The sequence below is a fragment of the Halictus rubicundus genome, chromosome 5 (genome assembly GCF_050948215.1).
Source record: "Halictus rubicundus isolate RS-2024b chromosome 5, iyHalRubi1_principal, whole genome shotgun sequence".
NCBI classification, from domain to species: Eukaryota; Metazoa; Arthropoda; class Insecta; order Hymenoptera; family Halictidae; genus Halictus; species Halictus rubicundus.
This window is the reverse complement of record NC_135153.1, coordinates 7,452,631-7,465,408: the sequence shown is the minus strand read 5'-3', so window position 1 is coordinate 7,465,408 and position 12,778 is coordinate 7,452,631. Positions and strand designations below refer to the sequence as shown.

The 12,778-nt window shown below is 43.9% G+C and overlaps 1 protein-coding gene across 9 annotated transcripts in view; it reads right to left on the bottom strand.

The window, feature by feature from the left end:
• Positions 1 to 12,778, bottom strand: part of Tgo (Aryl hydrocarbon receptor nuclear translocator homolog tgo) — a 50,355-nt gene that overhangs the window by 18,425 nt on the left and 19,152 nt on the right. For 7 of the 9 annotated variants that reach the window (XM_076787951.1, XM_076787943.1, XM_076787944.1 and 4 more), the window contains one exon: positions 5,514 to 5,593. In XM_076787951.1, coding sequence (XP_076644066.1) covers positions 5,514 to 5,593 — 80 coding nt within the window. Of the gene's footprint in view, positions 1 to 5,512; positions 5,594 to 12,778 lie in introns of all 9 variants that reach the window. The other 2 variants (XM_076787952.1, XM_076787946.1) reach the window with 1 other exon arrangement.

Here is a 12,778-nt window from a genome sequence, read left to right as displayed (position 1 = left end):
TGGACACACGGAGGAGGAAAAGGAGATCGCGGCGATCGGTCGCAGGCATCATCATCGTCATCATCATGATGATCGTCGTCTTGGTCGTCGTGGTTCGTGTTCGTCGGTACACGTCGTACCTGCGATCCTATAAATGACAACGTCCGCGCGGTGAATTATGGATTCGTCTAACGACCGTACGAACGAACTGTCGATAGAAGTTCTAACGATTGTCTGTCTCCCTCTCTCGTTCTCTCTCTCTCTCTCTCTCTCTCTCTCTCTCTCTCTCCCGCCGTCTCTATCTTCTAGCCAGCGAACGGAACAATGAAATGAATTATGAATCGATCGAGCGATCGTTTAATGCGATCGTATTCGTTATCGAATATATTCCGAGCGCGCAACATACCGGGCGGACGTATGCTAACGAGCATCCAGTGATTTATGCCAAATCTTAATATTCCCGCATGCTAATGGGGACAGATGTTAGGCCTGCGAGCCGAAACGGGACGCCGATTCAATTTTATTGCTGCGAAAGGACTTCCGGGTTCCGTGGTTCCAAAACGATTTCTCTGTTTGGGAATCCCGACTAATATTTGCCGGTGTTGTATTAACCCATTCGCATCATTAGCGTATATATACGCTCAATTTTCCTGGTCACCATCACCGGAGCCTTATGCATACGCTGAACTTCGTTGGTCACTATCGTTATTCGTTAGCTAAAAAACAGAAATGGTGGGTGTTGCTGGAGATGAAAGTAGTAATTTCGATTTTTTCTTATAATGCTGAAATATGAAGTTCTGAAGTTCCGTGGAGTGATGCAAATGGGTTAAACTAATTTTTAAATTAATTTCGAAGTTTTTAAGAAATTATTCATCTGAATAGCCGGTTTCATTCGAGTTTACTATTCTCAATCTAGTAAATCGTATATTTGTACTTTTACCAGGAAAACAACCAATCGCGAAATGGGGTATCGCATCCTCAAGCAGCCATTTTATGGCAGATCCAGGAGATTTGCATGAACATCCACCCCGTTCGGACAGCTTTCATCCCGAGCGGCTCTCGAGCGGAAAATAATAAAAGACTGGCACAGTGATTTCATCGTGAGCGGCCGGCTCGTTAAGTGTCCCCTAAATCATTTCCGAACGAAGACATTATAATCACGGGTGAGACGCGAGAACGTTAGACGATAAATTCACTCCCGGTACGTTTACTACCGTGTAAGCGTAATCGTCGAATCGGTGTGTGCTCGTACCCTCCTTCCTTAATCCCTCCGGAGTATCATATTCTTCGAACTTCACTCGTGCAACCGAGAAACCATAAACTTCGCTCTGCGAGTGATTCGTGTACGAAAAGTATCAATTCTTCAGCCACGACACGCTGCAAGCGTGCAGTTAGTGTCCTCGCCGTGCGTTCGAATCACCGGAATCGGTTCTTTCGAGCGCGATATTTCGATTCCAACAATAATTGCCAAACTATAATACATTCCTAACAATACTACAAAATCCGAAAGAGAGATTTGACTGGAACAGCAGATTCAGTGTCAAAACTTTACCTGCAATTTTCTAATACTTTTTTAAAAACTAAAAATAGTTGAGAACTCAACGATTGTCCAGAGCAATGTAACAACTTCTCCTGAAATTATTATCTAAAAAATTCCTATCGAACTTCTTTTACATACTAGGAAACTTGGTCACTAGGAAGCCTATTCATGGGCTTCCGGTCGAAAGTGTTCGTCTTAATTAAAGAAGCAGCAGAGAAACGCGAGATCGAATTTTCATTCGAACAATTTTTTCGGATAAAAATCGAGGTGAGGAAGCAGCGATAGCGCGATTGATGGTTGAAACATTGGGATTTGCGGCACCGCAAGGGGTCGGTCGCTATGATGAACCCACGCAGGAAATTACAGCATCCATGGCGGCATTTTCGCGGAAAGAAAGGGCAGAAAAAGCAGAGAGAAGCGGCGTTTCTCGGCGACGATTCCGCGGTTTCGCGGAACAATCGCCGGCCGCTGCCAAAAACGCCGGGTACCGTTCGCATTAGCGCGCCGCGACCGACAAAAAGAGGATCGGGCCCCGAACGCGGGCCCCTCGAGGGGGACAAAAGGGTTGGGACTCGCCGCAGCAGCCGTAATTGCGTTATTAACTTAAAAGCGAGGTTCCTGGGGAGGGCGTCCGCGACATCCGAGCCCTCCGTTGCCATTTCCATGAAATGTGCATTTCGGGGCGCAATAAGGGGTGAACGACCTTGTGAGCGATCGATCTGACAGGTCAATTGATCCCAAAGACTTTTTTTTAAGCCGTCAAGATCTTTTTGTAGTGTCGGTCAGTCGTCCGTGCCGATCGACCTGTGGACCTTTTCGCAAAATAAAAATTATCGGCATCAATTGCGCAAAACAGTAGATGCCCTGAAGCTTCTTTCTTTAACACCTTGCACTACAATTGATTAGCCCTTTGTACTCGGCGCTATTTTAATTCTAAAACTACAGTTTTCGTCCGTCTTAGAAAGTATATTCACACGAAACTGATCCGGTTTCCACATATAATGTTTAAACTTTTAGTAATCTATTCAATACAAATCTTGTAATGCAACAAATATTTTTTGTAATTTTTTGGAAATAATTGCCACAACAATGTTTAGTGACGCTTCAGAGTCACCACTCGAGTGCAAAGGGTTAAGTCTACGATTTAAAAAAGGAGAAAATTTATATCTATTGTATGCCTATATGTTCTTCAGTAGCGGTACATTAACAACGCCAAAATAGAATTTTATTTCGGTTTAAAGGAAACTAATAACATTTATTAGACTCTGTTCAGTATCTTCATCAGGAGTATCACTCGATATAGTATTGCAAGGGGTTAATGATCTTGATGAGTTGAATACAACAGACATTGTCCAACTTTTCTACTGTTTTAAGCTGTACTCGTTTTTCTCGCAAACGCATAAAATCCACAGTCTACTCGTAACACCCGAATGCAACACCATTGCCATCGAAGAAATTCAACTATGAATCCCCTAGTGTTTTATTATAATTTACCAAGAGTGAAGTTAGGGGAGCACAGAATAGATCGAGGTCTTTAGTATACATAATTCGAGCTAGAACGAGCGCCTAGACAACAATGTTCGAAGCCCGGAGCTGCAGCATGACTCTCTGTCCGTGAAACGTGTAATCGGAACGGCTGGTATTAAGAGTAGACAAAAGCCGAGCCGTAATTACGCATCGTCGCTGACTGATGTCTGACTCATGCTTGATCTGCACTTAGTTTTGACGTTGGCGATTTGTCAGTGGGAAGAATCATTTTCCCGGTAGGCATCGGTGTACTCAAATTTCTCTTGGTATCCTCGAGACACGATTCTGGATCGTTTCCCGGAGATCGAAGGCGAGTAATGAACAATTTGAGAAATTCAAAACCTAACGATAGGGAAAACATACAAATTAGCGACGGTGGGAAATTACGGTGGATTCCCAGGGACAAATTGCCTAAGGTTCTCGGACGAATCCGGGAACAAGGTAATCCGGAATTTAGAGCGATTGGTTGTCGCAGCAGGCAACGATACATAGAAACCGTGCATTGTCTGGCGTAATACGCGTCGCTCGTCGTATTTCATTTCGCGGATCGCGTCGTGTCAACACGGGAGAGGATCGCGATCGAGGATCTCGATACGATATGCGGCGTTCTCGGTGTAGAGACGTAGCCGAAGGAGACGAAGAAACGAGAAGCGAGAAGCGAGAAGCGAGAGGAGAGCGAACAGCAACGAAGGAGAACGCGCGCGTATAAGTACCTTATGTTCCCACGCTGGAGCAGCCTGGAGGGCTTCCCATTCCGCTATCGACTCACATTGGCGGGTATCATGTAGGTATGTATGTATCTTCGTACTCGGCCCCCGCCATGTACAGGGTGTACCGCCGCGGAACATATTGGCCCGGGATTCCGTGAGACGAATTAACAAGTGCCGTCACCGGCACGGACCTCAGAAAAGACGCCACCGAGGGAACGCGGGATCAGAGACACGATTTAGGGCCCGTCTCGTACCGTCCCATACAATCCCCATACAGTCCCCATGCCGTCACGGCGACGTCGGAAACCGGCTTCACTGATTTTTCGGACGAGATAGGGACCCGCGCGAATCGCCGTGAAATGATTTTTTAAGTAACCCCGACGGAGCAACAAGCCCTCCCAACTGGACAGCGACTTGTTTAACATTTTATCGACGCCTCGAACGCTATGACGCTCGAGGATTGTTGTCCGGGAAATCGATTCGATCAGAAATGGCAGACGGTGAAAAAGGTCCGCGGACGATTCCAACGACTGATACACCTGGGTGGGTGAAATCTCGATATTCTTTGAAACATATTTATTCGATCGTAGAACATTTCATACTCTCAGGAAATTTGTAAAATTCACGAAGTCACCGGAGGTTTCATTTTATAATAAAAAGGATTTTTCAGGAATTCTTTTATTTCACCCCGTGTTTCACGCTTCGTAGGTGTAAGGGGCGTAATTGTATTTTTTCGCAGCCAGCTTCACATTTAAGCCGCATTGTCATTATATATTTCGACAGCTGATATAGCAACACTTGTTTGTGAAAAAGTATGTTTGATTCTGCGCAATAGTTTTGGTTTGGTGGCCTATCAAATATGGAAAGTCGAAAGCAGCATTTTCGACATACTTTATATTTCGACATATTTCAAGCAAGAAAAAAATTATTTGATGTGCATGGAGAAGATGTACTGATAGAACGCCAGTGCCAAAACTGGTTTGCAAAATTTCGTTCCGGCAATTTTGATGTTGAAGATGCACCGCGTTCTGGAAGGCCAGTTGAAGCTGATAAAGACAACATTGGGTAATTGGGTAATTGGGTACTTTGGTATTGCACCAAAATGGAGAATATATAATTAAATAAAATATTTATACCCTATAAGAAAATGGTCCTTCATTTTCATTAAAAAAAAGAAACGAAATTACTTTCCGAACAACCCAATATATACACTAAAAAGTATCCGGACACTCCGCGGTGGATACGTCGATGAATCTCGTATTTAATTTTAGTGTAGTATTGGTACGTTTCAAACACGTAATTTTTAATTTAAAGCGTTAAATATTTCGTAAGAAACTAATAAAAATCGACAATAACTTGTATACAATGCAATAAATATTTCGCAAGTGTCCGGATACTGTTGAGCGGTAGCGTATATTTAAAATGTCCACCAACTATTTTTGTTTTGCGGTTTAAAGGACTGTGATTCCCGCGTTTTTGATAGCGATCGCACGGTTTCGCGGTGAACACAGTGATACGCGGCCAGAGCAGAAATAGCTGTAATTAGTCTCTTTCTGCGAGCGTTATTAAATCAGTTTGTTTCCAGCAATTAGGAATGGGAATGGCGAAGTTTCGCGTGCGTCCTGTGTAATAGCTGTTCGGTTCCTCTCGGACGCGTGTTCCCTCCAAAAAAGGAGGTTCAACCCGTTCACTGACCTCTCTCATTTATCGTTAAGACCCGAGAGAGCATGCATGTTACGTCGAGCCTGACACTCACCTCGCAAATCTTTCTTTGTCCTGTACATTCTCGTCCTCCAGCCTCCTATATTTACACCCGCTGGGATCATCCTCGTCCGATCTGCAACGAAAACGCACTTTATAGTCGGTTGCCACTGTACTCGTTACCGAGGAACGGTAACTTCCTCGGTTCACCCTCGTTACGCGGTTCTTTTCCCAATAAACATATAACCCGGGAAAATCAACGTCGACATCTTCGTAGTTTAACCCCAGGACCAAACAGTTGACCTGGAATATTTCCATTCGATACGATTTCGTTCACCATATGCATACAAAACTGATATAATACCCCATACATTACTTAAATACAAATTACATTACTTAAATACAAAGTTAATAATTTAAAGAATATTTTGAATAATGCAAAATATCAAGCAAAGGTTCAGCACCTAATTTATTAAATACAAATGTAACAAATGGAAGATTATTTTGAAGAATGCAAAATATCAAGCAAATGTTCAGCACCTAATTTATTAAATACGAATGTAATAATTTAAAGAATATTTTGAATAATGCAAAATATCAAGCAAATGTCTAGTACCGAATTTGTTAAATACAAATGTAACAAATTGAAGAATATTTTGAATAATGCAAAATATCAAGCAAATGTTCTGCACCTAATTTATTAAATACAAATGTAACAAATCGAAGATTATTTTGAACAATGCTAAATATCAAGCAAATGTTCTGCACCTAATTTATTAAATACAAATGTAACAAATCGAAGATTATTTTGAACAATGCTAAATATCAAGCAAATGTTCAGCACCTAATTTATTAAATACGAATGTAATAATTTAAAGAATATTTTGAATAATGCAAATATTTTTGTTTTTTATAGCAATTTTTAGTGGCGCCTCAGAGTCCTCTGAGTGCCAAGGGTTAACCCCTTGCATCATTTATTTTACGGTTGCAGTGATCAGAACACCTTTTCCGTTTATAATTTCTTAGAAGAATGAATTATTGTATCATTAATCGCTACACATCGACAACAACAAGATCGAATTTTATTTAGATCTAACACTACCGGATGCGTCAAAATGACCTGCTCCTAATTTCTTCTTTCAGAAATATTGAAATTATAATGAAGTTTCCATTGCTAAAATTCTTGAGTAAACTTCTCCATCGAAGTAGTGGATATTTAAATCTAAACAAATGCAATATTGTTGTTACTATAAGGCAATGTATGCCAGTTGCATTTAGTGCTTGGTAGTTAAATCGTGATTGGGCCGAGTCGTAAAGGGGTTAAACGGGGAGAACAAACAAAGGTGAACAAACTGCTCGTAGTTTTGAAACGTAAGTTTATCGATCGATTTGATTTTGCAGCGAGACATCGCGAAAGAAAAGGGTCTGTAAGAGCGTTTAATCCCGTAGTATTGGTTAGTATGCGAGCAGGGTCTTGAATAAAATGTCCCGTCGCCGATACGCGAGGTGTAATCGCTTCCGGATGACCAAACGCGACGGCGGGTCGCGCGGAATTGGCGGTCGCCTATCCGACTTCCCCAAATCTGGAGCGTGGTGTAACAGTTAAGTCGCTCATGCAATATTCACGGTGGACGGTGCTCTGTAACGCGGCACCCGATGCCAACTATGTTCGCACCTGCGTCCACGTTTCGCCTAGCAGACTGCAAGGGCCTCCTCGCCACTCCAACAGAGTCAAATACAAAATCCTTACGGCGACCGAGTGTTACACTCATGGTTCCATATCTGGAATCCATAAATTGTTGTCCAGTAAATGTTGGTAAGCAGTAAATGGAAAGCACCATTTACAGGTTTGTCAATTGACTGATAACTAGACAGCTCCACATGCAAATTCGAATTTCCATGCGTTATTTGGTAAAAAATTCCCTCCGTCGACTAGAAGTCAGGATTGCATCAAAAACGTAAACAATTTCTCATTTCCTGTGGTAAAGTTTGACCCTTATCCGTTCTAATAATCGCACAATTATCTCTCAACGATTACCGCGTCGTTCTTCCCAATTTTACTAAACTTCTTATGAAATCAATTAAACCTCGTAACGTAAGGATTGCGGTGGGGACACAGGATATATACTCATTGTAGAGATAAAATATAAATGCGATTAGTTCTCGTTGACGTATACGTTCCCTAACATTTTACAAATCCGCTTATGCCGTAGACGCGTGAAGGACTCGCAGTCTACAGTAACAATCTAGAAACAAATGACCGGGGGTATGTTTAACGGGAGACCAGCGTGTTAACAGTCGGTTTATTTTTCGATTTTTGCGCAGCAGGGACCGCGTTTTAGACGAGCAACGACGTCGACGGCGAGCGCCGTAAATCCGTCAGCGGCGTCTCGTTACCGGCGTGTTCTTAGCCCGCGAACGGGCGCTATTAAGCACGATAGAAAATTATGCTCTCATTGCGGGGCCGGCGGTGCAGCACATAGAAATCCGGCTGATCGTCAGTCTATTACGGGGAGCGCGAGCGCGAGCGCGGGTGATGTACGCCTCTGACCCTGAGCGAAAAATCCCCCTCCCTTCTCGCCCTCCCCCCCCCCCCCACTGCCGATCTCCACCGAGCCCCCCACTCCTCTGATCTCCCCGAGCCCCCGTTCCCCCTCCACGACGGTGTTTTTCTCTTTCTTTGCTCTGGTGAACGCCACACCGAGCTACAGCCAGCATCTTGCCCCCACTACCTCGCGAGTTGGGCCTCGCGGGTCCCATGGGCCTCCGAGGACGAGGTGGGGGCGGTGTAGGGCCCGCAGCGAGTGTATCCGGGTACCCCCCACCACCCCCGCCACCCGTTTCACTCTGCGCCCCTTTTTCTTCTCCCCTTTTTGCTCCCAGAGACTACGAGTAGACTCCGAGAGCGGAACGAGAAGGAAAAGGAGAGGGGCCACGGGGCCCCCGGAGACTTATGGAGTACATAATGACGCGGCCCCGCGGTATTATGTCGACTTAACAGATACGTATATGCACGCTCCGCGAAGAGAAGACCCGCCGCTCTCTGTCCGAGCTCCGTACACTCCGAGCTGACCCTCGGAAGCTCCCTCCTCGCCAGGCCCATTTTCGACCCATAGAGAAGACTTCGCGCAGTCCTCGGAATTTTCGAGGCCTCGGGGCTCTCGAGATTCTTTGATTCCGCGGAAGTACCCCGACTTCTGGGGACCTCGAGCATCTCTGGGCCCTTGAAATCTTGGGAAACTTTCGACTCTGGTGGGCACAGGACGCTTGACTATTACTACTGGGCCCTGGGTCTTCTAATCATATTTGGATCCTTAGGACTCTAAAACCCCTCGGATCCTCGGAAGCTGAAAAATTGTGGACTTTTTAGACTGGTAGGATCACTGACAATCCTTGGATCCCTGAGACCTTTGAAACATATTTGAATATTTGTCTAGCAATTGTTTAGTCCTGGGACCCCTAATCCCCGTGCTCTAAGGCTCCCAAGAGCTTCCACGCATCTCGCAGACTATAGTTACCCTCGGAACACTTGATCATCCACCTCGATCACCTACTTGGAATTCCTAGACCGGGAGACCTGTCACACAAGGAATATTCAATCATAAACCACGCGCGATCGCGAGAACGACGACAAGAGCGTGGCGATCTTCCGGGCAAGACTGACGAGGAAAAATTAAAATCGCGCTAAGGCAATCCGGTCACGGATAGCCGATCATTTGCATACAATTTCGCGTCGTGGTTAAACAAACGCAATTTGACATGCAATTAGATTTTCCCGCCTCGTTCGCCGCGCCGCGCCGCGCCGACTCGGGAGAGATCGATCGTCGTTCAACTGTTGAATCTATGAACCCGCGGTGATCGCACGCGCGCCGCAGTAACTCATTGTTCAAAACGTTAAGATGTATCGTTGCCGCTCTCGTGATTTAGTATCTCGACCGAACAGGAGAAAAATCGTCGTGCAGCCGCCGCCGCCGCCGCCGCCGTCGTTCCCACGGATCCCGTGTCTACAAATTACTCGAGTGTCCTTTAAAACGCTGTCTCCGCAACGATCTGTACGTCGCACAGCTCTATAAAATCGGCGGAGCTAATTGAAAAAATGCCCGTATCGCGAAATCGGCTAAAACTGGGTCTTCTCGTAAGCTAATACTTAGACCTGAAACAAGTAGGCGCGATTTAAAACAGAAAATGTATGACGAGAATTCGGGAGCTTCGACGCATTATCTTCCAGTTATTCAAGTTATTAACCCCTTGCCGTACTTTGACGAGTCTGGCTCGTCCTGCGAATTTCGGACCAAACGTAAACATTAACATTGCGAGTCAGGTTCGTAGTCGTAACATCATGTCAAACATAAATATCACGAGTCTGACTCGTATTCGAAAGTTCAAACCAAACATGAATTGGCGCTTGGGCCCGAATTCTTCCGAGCTAAAAGGTACGGCAAGGGGTTAACAATAAATATTGCCAATAAGCTTACGTAAAGGCTGCAGGATCTCTCCATTTAATTTGTATGCCAAGGGGTTAAAGAACGGAAGGACTTTTTATTCGGCTTTTATTATTCGCGATTGACCTAGAAAATGTTTATTTCGCACAATGATCTGAACAGGATACGGACTTCTATCTGAGCTGAATTGTTAAATAATTCATAATCAAGTTCAAGTCTCCTGAAGCAATGTATACTTCTTTGCCCGTTCGAAATGGATTTTTCGGTCAATTTATCTGTTTCTATCGGAACAAACTTTTATGTTTTTCACTTTAAGAAGGATCTATCGGGGACAGAAAAGTTTCCACCGATTCGTGCAAATTTCTAGACGCGTCCGACTCCGTGAATTCGAACGAAATTAGCTTGGAACAGGTCCACTTATTCGAGCAAATAAATTACCCTCGACGATCGCGCGAACGATCGCAAACGGCAAACAGCGACTTCGTTGATCCGGCTCTCTACAGCACACGTTCCATCGGCCATTATCTCGCGTATAACGATCGCAATAACGTCTTGATAACCCTCTCCCGCGGCAGCGTATCGCCGGCCAGAGCTTTCTTCTATTACTATCCTCGTTAATGAGATGCGGCGTTACATGGGCCGTAATCAATCTTAACACGCGGCGAATAGCAATCGCCGCCGCGGCCGCGGCCGGATACTTCGGCCCGGGACGGCCGATAATTTCGCGACGATACCACTTATCATTACCTAATTAACACCGGCTTCGAGCACCTACCGCGAAACTACTCCACTCGTCCTTTGTACGTGTGCTGCGACTGCGATCATAGTACAGAACTTATCTGCTACCTTCGGGAGACCGATAACGTCCGAGAAGAATGGCGGAGGACGCCATGCGCAGCTTCTTGTTTTTTTCCAAAATGAAATTGCACGGTCCAGTGGAAGTTTTTGAAACCCAATTATGGACCAGCAGATTCTCAACAGACTTACAACACTGCATTCGAATGTTCTTTGAAGAGGATAGGAAAAGATTGCTGGTAATTATGATACCTACAATATCTGCGCGTGTGAGTAAAATTGTTAACTCCGATTTAACGCTTGGATGGTGGGACCCGGGTCCGTGTAGACCCAGTATTTTTAAGGCACCTAGCCGTCCATTTCCTGCTGATGAATTTAAATCAAAATTTTTGCAATTGAATGCAATAGGGAGACCAATGGATCTAGATGGAATACTATTAAAAATATATTTAAAAAATTTGATGAACAACCGCCTTCTGAGCGGTAAATAGAGTAATTATTCCCGGAAATAATGAAGAAATAGAAAAGAGAAAGATCTCCGAATGAAAAGAGTTAAAAACGCTTTTCGCTTGAAGAACCATGCTTAGTCTCACGGAAGGGGATTATAGTGATCCTCCACGGTTCGACAGGTCGTTGATCGAAGCTTGGGGGTTCAAATTTGATTGGTGGAGGAGTAAGTTGAGAGCCGCTGGTCCTGCGGGACACCGAGTTTGCGTGGCCCTGTACACCGGATAGATCAGCACCGTCGAAAGCAACACGGCTAGGCAGCAGATACGACTGGGCGCGAGTGTCCGACTACAGGAAGACTAGGTAGATGTAACACACGTGGACGTAGAGGAATGGCGAACGTAAATGTACGAGGACGATCGCAGACAACGAGCAGAAAGGGGGAGAAACAGGGGGGTCAAAGTCGTGACTCCCGAGGCTGCCGGTAAAAATGCAAAAAGGCGCCACTGTAACCTGGACGCAGCTCCTCTTTCTCGATTTCTTTCCCGCCGGTCGCTGCTTCGTCGTCTACGACTCTTCCACCTACGGCGGACCAGTTCGAAACTGTTACACGAAGCTCCTGATCGAAAGAACCGAAATTTCCAGCCCGTTATTCAAGCGAAGTCAGCTAACACAACCCCCGCGCATTTCTCAGTGCGTCAAAATCGAGAGCAACGGAACTTTGTATCCGCGACAATCCTTCACAATTAGTGTTCCTTCTCGAAAATTTCTTGAGAAATTTTATAATTGATTGTTTCTCATTTCTCGAGAAATTCCAGTATTTCTCGAGAAATGTAAATCTAGGAAAATTCTTATGAATCTCATTTATTTTACAACGTATAAATTCTTAAATTCTCTGAAATTCTTATTTAAAACTTTAGAAAAACTGAATACTGAATTGAGTAATGTGTTTCTTGTAGTTATTAGAGAAGAAATATGTAAAAGCAGAGACAAGATTGTTGTATCCCTTATAAAGTATCTGCATAATCCAGAATCTCTGCAAAAAGATTCAGAAGATACATTGTTTTATTTAACATCCAAGGCAGATATGTATAAAATGGCAAAACAAATTCTAAGCAGACTTTTTGGAAAATATAAGAATGTTTCTTATGAAAATAGTGAAAAACTTTCAGATTCTCAGAATGAGGAACTATCACTGGAAAAACAGTTGGAATTAGAAATTGCAGACAGCCTTCAAGAATTTAGTGTCAAGAGTTTAGCGGCAGAAGAAAATAAATTCCGAACTCTAACAAAGGAATTCCAAATTTTTGAGTCCACTGGAAAAAGGACACCCAATTTTCAGCAACTTTTGGATGTTCTGTATACGATAAAGCCAACATCCACACAAAATGAAAGAAATTTTTCTACGGCTACAGATTTTGTTACAAAGGAAAAAGAAGTAGATTGTCTGATTCTACATTAGACGCATTATGCTTCTTAAGAAGTCATTACAAAACAAAAGCGTAATGTTTCACTTTATAAAAGTTTGGTAAAAGTTTCCCAATATTTTCTTATTTTATTAAATATTCTCGAGAATTCTCGAGAAATATAGTCTTATTTCTCATTTCTCGAGAAATGAAAAGTGTTGAGAAATCAGG